The sequence below is a fragment of the Maylandia zebra genome, linkage group LG6 (assembly GCF_041146795.1).
Source record: "Maylandia zebra isolate NMK-2024a linkage group LG6, Mzebra_GT3a, whole genome shotgun sequence".
Lineage (NCBI taxonomy): Eukaryota > Metazoa > Chordata > Actinopteri > Cichliformes > Cichlidae > Maylandia > Maylandia zebra.
This window is the reverse complement of record NC_135172.1, coordinates 26045822-26058301: the sequence shown is the minus strand read 5'-3', so window position 1 is coordinate 26058301 and position 12480 is coordinate 26045822. Positions and strand designations below refer to the sequence as shown.

The window sequence follows — 12480 nt, the reverse complement described above, 5'->3', positions numbered from 1 at the left end:
ATGCTGATTTTTGAAATTTCACTTTTTCTTATTTTGAATAAGAGACTCTGCTAAGAGACATCTGTTGTAACATTTTTATTCACAAGGAGTCAAGGCTTTGGCTGCCATTTACCCTCTGTGGATTTAGGGCGGTTCGTGTGAAACTCTTTATTCCTGCCAAATATTTTGTTGACAGTGTTCTTTGGAAAACTGAATAACTCCAATATGTCACATGAAATCTATTATCACGTTGTGCTTTGGCCAGGATGCTGTCCAGTTCATGAACAAAAAGAAGCCTACGAAAGGTTTCTATGGGACATTTAAACCAATTGGTGTATGTGCCCCTACTTGTCGAGATTAAAGAGATTCTCAACAGATTAACACTAAATCCCCCTTTATTAGTATTGCCCCAAAACTTCCCTAACATTGTCAAACATCTATATGGCTGACTTAATATTATTTATCATTACTGATTGCTTGCTTGACCAATCAGCTATTTCAAGTTGGAAAATGGATGGATGAATACTCACCAAACCATGCCTGCTGGTCCCCCTGTACCTCGATAGCCAGCCCAAAGTCAGCCAACTTGACCGCCGCCCCCTTCAGCTTACTGGCCAATAGAAGGTTCTCAGGCTGGGGGGGGCGGAGTCAAACAGGTTAGAGGTGAGAGGTCACACGCTCTGGGAACAAGCTGCCCACAGACACAGATCTAAGATCAGATTAGCCATAGCAATCCCAATCAAAGCCATTAGAGGTCAGTGACACTAAGCTGCTCTTAAATCAGTGTCTGAGGCAACTCCCTTTCTGCCACATCAATGACAGAGAACAAAAATGTGCACGGGACCAGATCTCTACGTGACCACGGACATGTTTCACACTGGAGCTGTGGACTTGCTCCCCCAGCCTCATGGATTCAAAGGGAGTAGAGGTGATGTGTAAATTAAAAAAAACACTCTACTATTAGAATCCATGAGCAGGAACAAAGTGCACACTGCAGGGAGATGGATACAGGGGGCAGCTGTGGTGGAACAGGAGACGTGGGTGTAAAAACAAGTGACTCTCAGCCACATATGTATAATGACACACACTGCACACTAAGACAATTTAGCACCATCATAAATTTATGAAAGCCAACAGCATGCACATATATGCACACACATTTAAACACATACGCACTAACAAAGGCGCAGGTGCAGAAAGGTCTTTGCTAACCTAAGGCCAGTTAGACAGTGTGCTCTAATGAATAATGCATTTCCTAACATTTAGAGACTCAAAACACAGGCAGCCTGTGTGCAGTCACTTTATGGCAGACGTATGACTCAACAGGACATAGACAGTAACTGACAACTAGACACAGCTACATAACGATTAACATAACGATGAATAAATCGTCCTAATTTTGAAGCATGTAAAAACCTGAAATTGCTTCAGCAAAGGAAATCCTAGTCACAGAATGGAAATCTCAAACTTGGTTATTCTTTCTGGGGTGTTTTTGCAGGCACAAGCTCACAATCCATTTAGTCACATTGAAAACAGCTTTTTTTTAGCATTCTCCTGCCTCTTTGCTTAACATCAAAATGCTAATGGCAAGTTGTGAGAATACGGGCTACCACTGGAATAGTCATGACCTTAAAAAAAATTTTCACATCTCAACATAATTTTTTACATAACTATGCGAATGGGGATCATTTCTGAGTGTCTGTCTTGTGATTGCCTCTATTTTTAACCAGCACTGCATTACATTACACAGTCATACATCTCACAAAATTACTGCCATGATAACATCAACATACTTTCAATCTGTCTTCAACATATTAGAGGTATTAGAAGAGGTTCCTCATTCTCTACACGAGCAGGCAGGGGGGTACTAGCCACGCATACTAACTTAACATAGAAGAAGACAAGCAGGCAAGAAGAAGTGTCGGAATCTGGTAGGCTCGAATCAAATATTTGCAATATATTGCCTTTTATTACTTTTATTGCCTTCAAAAGAAAGAATGAACAATGTAATAATTAAGAAGGTTGATAATGGAGAATTTAATTTATTTATTTTATAAAACAAAACATAAAAGAAGCAAAACAAAAATATGTAAAGGACAAAATGGAATTTTCTCTCTGTTGCTACCAAGTCAGGACTTTTTGTCTGTCTGTTTGGTCAACAAGGTTGCAGCAATGTCTGTGGTCATACAAACCTTCAGGTCCCTGTGAACGATTCCATTAACGTGGCAGTGATGGACACTCTCCAGGATCTGCTGTATGCAGTGGCTGAGGGTGGGAAAGTGGAGGAATGAGATGGATCAAATTAAAAGGAGAGAGAGGGGGAAAAAAATCAAGAAAAAATATATTTTAAAAGAGGATACTAGGGAAAATAACCAAGAAGAGAAGAATAACCTAATTCATAACACTGTTCTCGTCATCAAACTTTTTATGTGAGATTTATGTGATATTAAGCCTCATGATGGGAACTTATTTCTGCAAAAAGTTAAAGTTAAAGACATGCATAACATAAAGACATAGATATACACACACACCCCTTTCTTTCTCCCTCGAGATGCAGCTTTTCAGCATAAAGCTGGCAGTGTTAGGTAGGTTGTGTATGATTAATATTGCAGGCTTTATGTCATTAATCATCTTTATAAATAACTCCGAGATCCCTGAGACAAGGTAACTATATCACACCTCTGAGACAACCATATGTGAGACACACAAACACACATATAGGCACACACAGTTGTTCTTTCGGGTAACAGACAGAGATGCATAATGGCTGCTTTGCTCAGCAGCGTGTGTGTGTATGTGTTACCTGGCATCAGCCTCACTGTAGTACTCCCGGGCTACTATATCTTCAAACAACTCTCCTCCTGTCACCCTGGGAAGAGAGAATGAGATCATTATTTAGTGTATTCATGATTCTGGCTGTCATGAAAACTGAAACAGACTTGTCATTTTTTCTATGGACTCAATTACAAAAATCACTGGCAACTTCAACTATTACACCTCGGTAGTATCGACTCTGTACCCCTTTTTGCCATCAGTGCTGCCTTAATTCTGTCAGCTGTACAATCATCATGTGAATATCCCATTCCACCAAATACCAGTGGTGTTTTACTGGACCTGGTGACAGTGAACGCCCTTCATTGTCAAGTTCAAGAAACGAGTTTGAGATTATATTAACAGGGTGTGTTATCCTGTTGGAAGCAGCCATCAGAGGATGGACACATTGTGGTCATAAATGGATAAATTGTTTAGCAAAGATACTTAGCTGGGTTTCGCATTTATATCAGTTGATACTCGGGGGGCCTTGCTGATGCTGCTCAAGGGATAGCTTCTCTTTTTCGGACCATTCTCTGTAAACCCAATAGATGGTTTTGTGGCAAGATCTCAGCAGTTTCTGAAATTCTAAGATCAATAACTGTGCCATGTTGAAAGCCACTTGAATCATCTTTCAGACCTTTGCATTAACAAGCAGCTGAACAATCTGAGAAGCTTCTTCAGAACTGAAGAAGCTTCTCAGATGAGAGGTGAAACATCTTCAAGCAACTTAAAGAAGTCCAGACACTATTCTTTGAAAGCTCCTTTGACTACGATGACCTGGATGACTGAGAACCTTCACAGACAGCTGAATAATGCTATACTGGAATGTGGAACGTTCCAAACGAAAATAAGAAAAAAAATGTTTGCAAGTAACTCACCAAATTACAGTAACTGGCTATTAGCATTCTAACAAAAGGGTGCCATAATAATTGCCATAATAATTCTTTAACATAGTGGACTCTAATATAATTGGGTATTTACAGATATCTTGTTTGAATGTGTTTAACCCTGAATTTTTTTCCCCTCCAGTGGTCATGGCTTTCAGAGTAAAAACTGAGCTTCTTCTATACAGGGTGTTAACATTAATAAGAGATAGTATATAAAAATTGGTATGGTGAAGAGAATTGACAGAATGTGTGAATGAGTGTTACTCACAGATCAAACACCAGATAGTGGAAACCCTCTTCTGATATGCTGTCATGGAGTCTTACTGTGGAGGAGCGCAAATAAAAAAAAGGAGAGAAAAGTGTGACAGAGAAAAGAAAAATCAGCCAACAGAAACAGACCAGCAGTGTGCAGCGGTGTCAACAAAGTTACAATATAACACTTAAAACATCTCAGAACATGTTACTAATAATAGATGACTTCTAAGTTTTCATAGTAAAGCTGTCAATAGTGATGGCTGTCGTTTGATGAAATCTCGCTTTCCCATAATAAAACCTCAATTATTTTGGAAGTAGCTATATGTCTATGAAAATCTTTACAATACTAAAAATAAATTCAGTAAAATTATAATTCACATCACGGCAATTATGACACCCAGTTACGTCAATTGAAGGTTACTAGAACTAATATTGAATCATGTGCAACTTTGCCAAAACAATGTCAGACTCCATAGTTGGGACCACATGTTCTCCTTAAATTGCTGGCAGGAAACCTGTTCTTGGTAGGAGAGACGGCATCCATCCCACTTTGGATGGAGCAGCTGTCATTTCTAGAAATCTGGCCAAATTTATTAAACCCCCTAAGTCGTGACTATCCAGAGTTGGGACCAGGAAGCAGAGTTGCACTGTTACATGCCTCTCTGCAGCTTCTCTCCTCCCATCCCATCCCCCCCCTGAAAATACCATCTCTTTAGAGAGTGTGTCAACTCCCAAACAGTAAAAAAAACAAACTAAAAAGGAGCAAAAAATGACTTAACACAAAAAAATGACAAAGAAAGAACAATACAGTATCCACATTTTCACTGCTATGCAGATGACACACAACTTTATCTATCAATGAAGTCAGATAACACACACCAATTATTTTAAACTGCAGGAATGTCTTAAAGACATACATATCTGGATGTCCTCAAATTTTTGCTTTTAAATTCAGATAAAACTGAGGTTATTTTACTCGGCCCTGAAAATCTTAGGAATATGGTATGTAACCAGATACTTACTCTGGATGGCATTACCTTGGCCTCCAGTAACACTGTGAGGAACTCTGGAGTCATTTTTGACCAGGACATGTCCTTCAATGCATATATTAAACAAATATGTAGAACTGCTTTCTTCCATTTGCGCAATATCTCTAAAATTAGAAATATCCTGTCTCAGAGTGACCCTGAAAAACTAGTTCATACATTTATTACCTCTAGGCTGGACTACTGTAATTCATTATTATCAGGATGTCCTAAAAACTTCCTGAAAAGCCTTCAGTTAATCCAAAATGCTACAGCAAGAGTACTGACAGGGACTAGAAAGAGAGAGCATATTTCTCCTATATTGGCTTCCCTTCATTGGCTCCCTGTTAAATCCAGAATTGAATTCACAATCCTGCTCCTCACATACAAGGTCTTAAATAGTCAGTCCCCATCCACCCATCATCCATCTTCATCCGCTTTATCCGAGGCCGGGTCGCGGGGGCAGCAGCCTAAGCAGAGAGGCCCAGACCTCCCTTTCCCCAGCCACCTCCTCCAGCTTATCCGGGGGAACACCAAGGCGTTCCCAGGCCAGCCGAGAGATATAATCTCTCCAGCGTGTCGTGGGTCTGCCCCGGGGCCTCCTCCCGGTGGGACATGCCAGCTCACCCAGGAGGCGCCCAGGAGGCATCCTTGTCAGATGCCCGAACCACCTCAGCTGGCTCCTTTCGATGTGGAGGAGCAGCAGCTCTGCTCTGAGCCCCTCCTGGATGGCCGAATTTCTCACCCTATCTCTAAGGGAGAGGCCAGCCACCCTTCGGAGGAAGCTCATTTCTGCCGCTTGTATCCGCGATCTCGTTCTTTCGGTCACTACCCACAGCTCGTGGCCATAGGTGAGGGTAGGGACGTAGATCGACCGGTAAATTGAGAGCTTCGCTTTTACACTCAGCTCCCTCTTCACCACGACGGACCGGTGCAGCATCCGCATCACTGCAGCCGCAGTCAGTCCCCATCTTATCTTAATGACCTTGTAGTACCATATCACCCCATTAGAGCAGCTCATTCTCGCACTGCAGGTTTACTTGTTGTTCCTAGAGTATTTAAAAGTAGAATGGGAGGGAGAGCCTTCAGTTTTCAAGCCCCTCTTCTATGGAACCAGCTTCCAGTTTGGATTCGAGAGACAGACACTATCTCTACTTTTAAGATTAGGCTTAAAACTTTCCTTTTTGCTAAAGCATATAGTTAGGGCTGGACCAGGTGACCCTGAATCCTCCCTTGGTTATGCTGCAATAGGCGTAGGCTGCTGGTGGTTTCCCATGATGTACTGAGTATTTCTTCTTCAGTCACCTTTCTCACTCACTATGGCCTCAGTAGACCTCTCTGCATAGAATCATACTTTTATCCTGTCTTCCTTCACTCTCCTCAACCAGTCACGGCAGACAACCACCCCTTCTCTGAGCCTGGTTTTGCCGGAGGTAAACTGTTACTGTTAGAAAGTAAAGCATTACTACACTGCGTTTCAATATTAGGAAATTAGAAGAGTTTGACTTATATTATATATTATTGTCTTGATTTCAAAGCCACAGGATCAAAAACCTAACGCCATTGTTGCTCTCAAAATTTCAAATAGCAAGTACATCTCAGAAAACTACAAAGAAATTATTAGAGAAATATGAAACAACAGCAGTGAAGGGAAGAAAGAGCATGTGTCTATAAATGTGAAAACAAAGGAGGAGAGACCACTTCTTTCAGAGGTTTAATGAGAGGGGTGTAAAGGTTTAGAGAGCAGGTATATGGCTAGTGTATCTTTTTGATGACTCAGCTGCAAGAGCACACAGGTGCAGCATAATCATTACATACCGTACTAGAACACATACACACACACACACACACACAAACACACTTGGTTTCGTGGTCTCTCCTCCTTTCTCTCTCGTAACTGTGTCTAGAACATGAATATCCCTAGCAGAAATCAGTAGAGACCTGAAAAGACCTGTTTTAATTTGCACAAGTGTGTGTGTGTGTGTGTGTGTGTGTGTGTGTGTGTGTGTGTGTGTGTGTGTGTGTGTATTCCGAGATTTAGGACACAGCTCACCGATGTTGGGGTGCTTCAATAAACGACAAATCCTCGCCTCTCTCTCCAGCTTCTGATGATCTAAAAGAAAAATAGAGGAGACACAAACACAGAGATGGGTTATTTTAATGCTACTCATGATTCCCTCCTGTGATTGGCTTTATAAATAATAGAACGTGAAGTTGGATGCAACTTAGTTTTGACTCAGTGGAGGACACATTGCAGTATTTGGTTGTCAGCGTGTGTTGTGTCTGTCTGTCTGTCTGTCTGTCTGTCTGTGTGTGTGTGTGTGTGTGTGTGCGCGCGCGCGCGCTGGCATGGTGTCAGCCGGCTCTTTTCCTTATCAGAACTGAAATGCTTGACAAAAATAATGTGACCTGATATGTGCTCGGTAATATGCCACAAACAGGCAGGCGGCAGTGAACAACAAACACAGTGAACGGCCACAGAGGATTCATATTGACCTCTCGCGTCGGGCTCAGCATAAGCTCCTCCAATGTACTTTTAGGTCCTCTTTGGTGCCCTGAGGGAAATCTGAAATCTGTATTCCCAAAATATACACTGTGCGGCAGTTTTGCAGATGTATCATACAATAGATTTATACAGTAATCCTTTTGAATGTTTAAAAGAAAATCTCATACCGTTTTTTTCTTCATGTTTTTAATTAAAATTTGTGTTAAACAATTAATCTGGATAGAATATGTTAAAATTATTTATTTTCTACCCCCTTTTTTCAGACAAAGGGTATTTTGAAATAATATATAATCAGTAATACAAAAACAGCTATGTAATTCTGTATTACACCAATGATGAGATTTAATCAGAAACTTTATGATATTTGTAGATTTCTACATCACTGTAATGAAGTGCTTTAGGTTAAAATAAACTGTGACTTTTTTTTTTCCACACACACAGTAATATTATGCATACCATAAAACGATTTCACTCATATTCCGAAACCTTAAAGAAGTATATGCTCTACGGCAGTGACTATAATGTTCCACCTAAATACAACATCAGCTTTTGGTGAGCTTGTTTTAATAGTGGACCCTTAACTGATGCTGGGAGAACATGTACATGCTTCTTTACATGAAATCCACCAAATTTTATGCGGGGGGGAAAAGACGGTTTTTGGGAAGCAAAGAATAGAACAGCAGCAGGTATTAGATACTGCAAACTGTACTGCAACAAAAATCCCAGACAGGCAATATGGCAACCCAGACAGCATAACATATCTCTCCTCGTTGAGGCTCAGACTGATTTTATCTGACTTAGCAAACATGAAGTGACACTCAAATCTCTCTGTCAGAAGAAACCCAATGTCCAGTGACTCTGATTCAGAATAAGTGAGTCATTGCAATGAGTAAGACAATCCGGTGCTGAGGCGACCCATTTCAGCTTTGCCTCAGGACAGGAGGGAGAGAGAGAGAGAGCAGGAGGTTCTACATTTTTCCAAAATAAAATAGGACGCCTATTTTTCACTCTCATCTGCCTCCTTCTTCTTCTCTTCTTGGTGCTATGGAAACTGTGGGCTCAGTGCAGCACAGAGGCAAGACCAGCAAAGAACACTAGGCTGCTTGTTCTCATTATAGGTCCAGGTATCTGTTTGTTTCGTGTCAGTGTAACGCACCTATAGGAAAACAATAGGCAAGCACAACAACAAAGCTAGTGAGCTTTAAATGAGACGGACCTTGGCGTGCACTCAAATATGCAGCAAAATGCCAGTATAAAACATATTATGACAGAAAAGTACTTATCCCCAAAGAAAGGTGACAAAGATGTTTGTCAGCCCTAGTGACAAAGTTTAATCCAGAATAAAATATATAGCATGAGCAGACAAAACTACAAAAAAAAGAATGTTTAAAGGCAAAAGAAGAAGAGATAAAATGATGAAACTACAAAAAGGTCTACAATGAATTGATCTGATTACTGTTGCAAAAAAGCTTTCTCGTCCATCAGCCCAAGCATTAATTACCAAGAACAGCCACAATTAACTTCATTAACTTAAAAAATGCTGTTTCTTTTCTTTCAACAGTCATATTGGCTCCAGAGGCGGTGATGAAACTGTAAAAACTTCCGAAAGGACTTGCATGCCTTCCTGCATGCAGAATTTCTTGCAGCTCTTCTGTGTGGCTCCAAGTCTGCCATAATGCCCCTGAGAACATGCCAATTTCAATTTTGCTGAAGCATACTGCCGGCTGTAGAGACAAGCATAACAGCACAGAAGCCCACAAACAGCGCCAGAAACAAGGGCAGCCTAGCCATTACTGCATGATTAGCAGGATTCTCTGAGCAAGGTCACTAATCTCTCCATCTCTGTCTTTGCCTTATTATGTTGCTGAATGGCACATCCTTTTGTGTCAGTATAACACAAAACACATTTTGTCTTCCCTTTGCCAATATTGAGAGAATCATTACTCACAAATATCTAATTTTCACATTTGCATTTTCTGCTACATTAAGTAATTGTTTTTTTGTTTAGTTTTTTATAATACACCTGTGTTTACAGTACATCACTTAAGTCTACTAGCATCATAGCGTATTTTACACTGGTACAACAGCCAATTTGCTGTTCTTAAGGAATTTAACGGACTACTTTTCATTGTACTTTGCTTTATCAACATTGTTAAATTCCAGTAAAATAAAACAATACCCATAGTTTTAAGTATGTTTGCAGAACTTTTGTTAAAATGATAGTATGCACAATGCATTAATGCCATTATGTAACCATTATATTACAATTAACACACAATCTAGTGTTATTCTTTGTACACTAAGCAATAAAGTTATCTGACCTAATTATACCATACCTAGTAGCAATACTGAGGACATGGTTTAGGAAAGACTGCAGCACGTTTTCAGACCTCAAAAAAAAAATCAAACTCTGAAAATGATTTGAACCATTCTTCCATAATGCTCCATAATAGGTGGTCATGTTTGGCTGTGCCAGGGTGGTTGTATTTTTTTATTTTTTTTATTTGCAGTATTCATCGACTGTACTCTGTTATATGACAGCCTCGCTCCCTTTTTTCATCATTTTCCACCTCCACTTTTCTTTCTGTCTCTCTCCTCTCTCTCCCTCCTCCACAGGTAGTCCACCTCCTAGTCGGCTGGACATCTGTTGTCTAGCAACTCACGCACCAATCAGAGCGTCAGGCCTCTCCTCTCCTCTGCAGTGGAACCAGCCTTGAATGCAAATAGCAGATATTGAGAGTTCACACACAACTTTAAAACTCTGCAGAAATACAGTTAGAGCTACGTATGCTTATTTCCTAACTTAAACACGTCTAGTCTTGTAGATGAGGATGGAAAGTCAGAAATTGAGCTTTACAGATTCTGTAATGCAACAGTTGAGTCTCAAGATGCTTATGTACACAGAAAAAGTGCAGATAGTCTAAGGATTGATGAGTAGTGAACATTTGTCTGCAAAGGATGCGTTCATTTAGATAATATATTTTTTTGATAATATTAAAACTGTAGCTTTTTATTGGAAACCTCAGCAGCTACAAGATTAGAGAAAAATGCAACAACAAACACATGCAAAAGAGCTTAAGCATAACAAAGTTCTGTTCGTTCTGAAAAAGTGATACATGAATTTGTGACTTCCAGATTAGATTATTGTAACTCGCTGTACTCTGGACTCCAACTTGCTCACCTCCAAAGATTATAGCTCGTTCAGAATGCTGCGACTCGTCTCCTAACCGGAACTAGAAAGTTTGGCTCTATTACTCCAGTGCTCTCTGACTTCCATTGGCTGCCTATTAAAGTTCTGCTGCTTACTTTCAAATGCCTAAACAACCTTACCCCTGACTATCTCACCGACCTCCTCAGTCTCTATACTCCCAACTGTTCTTTACGATCTTCCAGTCAGTTACTTCTGGCCCAGCCCAGGCACCGTTTGAAGACTAGGGGTGATCGTGCTTTTGCCTCTATAGCACCAAACCTCTGGAATAGTCTTCCTGCTACCGTTCGTGCCTCTGACTCCATTCAATTCTTTAAAGCACGCTTGAAAACTTACCTATTCAACCTGGCTTTTTCCGGTTCACTAATTCTCAACGCACATTAATTGCTGTATCGCTACTCATTTCTCTGAATTATCATGATCTCTCCCTATCTCTACTTACTGCTTTTTGTTTGTTTTCTATACTTTCTCTATTTTACCTTGTTTTAATGACTTACTGTTCAGTGTAATCATTTACCGTTATTTTTACTGTGAAGCACTTTGGTGTACCCCCTGGTTTTAAATGTGCTATATAAATAAAATTGTATTGCATTGTACTGTACTGTAGTATGCTGTTGATTTTAGCAGAAAATCAAACCTTAATGTCAAACATCTTCAGTGTTGAGGGACTGCAGACAGTAACTGTAGAATGAGACAGTCCACAAGATTACTTGGTTTTCCTTTGAGAGCTTGTTTCTCATTTTTGCAAGCTTCATACAAGTTAACAGGATTGGAGCACAAAAGTGCACGAGCACAGGTGTGACTGCCTGCACTGGCATAACAGCGTGTTTTTATTTTTTAATGCATGAGTAAATCGCATTTTACCCATTCACTCTTCAGACTGTAGCTGCAAAAAAAGCTGACTCTCAAAATGTCGCAAACAATCAGTTATGACTGGCTGCAAAGCCTCACAATACTCAACTCTGCTTGCGCAAGCTTGAGTCCTGCTGTCACAGACACTAGTGAGAGTAATTTTGCTTATGTGGTTAAAACTGAAGCAACTGTGCCAACAAATGTGAATGTGCGGTCAGCTGTTTTCATTCAACCCTGTCTGGACCTTTTCTTGGCTTGATCTGGGCTGACCGTCTCTAAGTGTCCAAGTATGAGTGCTTCTCTGTCTGGCACAATAAAGACCACGATGATTGATAACTTCATTTAAAGTATACAAAAACATACCTATTCTTTTTTGTTCTCTTTTACTTTTATTATTTTAACTGTCATAATTTGTCTTTAATTAGCTGTGGTGTGAGAAAAAAATACAGCTACTTTGTTTGTAATGGCTGAAAAGTAGCCGTGTTCCTCTTCAATACCAAATGCACTTCTTTGTCTCATAAAACAATCCAACAAATTTGTTATATTTTTCCATGGCACAGTGCAATAGCCACAAAAAGATTGAAATATCTATTTAAGGTATTTACAACAGAAACAGTATCTTAAAAGTTTGTGGTGAGTATGTATTGCTATAGGTATAGATTTAACCTCCCCAAATGTAGAGTGATGCAAGGAGACTTTCAGTCAGCTCCTTTTCAGTCTACAGAAAAATACTGACTTGTTGTATTAGTCACTTCATAAATCTTAATGTCGTAAATAATCAATTTTCTATCATTAGCATTCCAAGTATGCTGCTCAGATTAGGCCTCCTACGCTTTGCACCATTTTAGAACAGATCACAAGTTACTTCTTTCAAAAGTCCATCCATCCATTTGCTTCTCCTTTTCAGGGTCGCGGGGGGTGCTGGAGCGTATCCCAGCTGTCATAGGGCGAGAG

General features: G+C 40.1%; 1 protein-coding gene across 11 annotated transcripts in view; it reads right to left on the bottom strand.

Moving 5' to 3' along the window:
• Positions 1-12480, bottom strand: part of camk2d2 (calcium/calmodulin-dependent protein kinase (CaM kinase) II delta 2) — a 48197-nt gene that overhangs the window by 18979 nt on the left and 16738 nt on the right. For all 11 annotated transcript variants that reach the window (XM_014409067.3, XM_014409066.3, XM_023153025.3 and 8 more), the window contains exons 3-7: positions 7014-7073; positions 3949-4003; positions 2783-2848; positions 2172-2244; positions 510-612 (exon numbers count right to left, since the gene is read on the bottom strand). In XM_014409067.3, coding sequence (XP_014264553.2) covers positions 510-612; positions 2172-2244; positions 2783-2848; positions 3949-4003; positions 7014-7073 — 357 coding nt within the window. The remainder of the gene's footprint in view (positions 1-509; positions 613-2171; positions 2245-2782; positions 2849-3948; positions 4004-7013; positions 7074-12480) is intronic.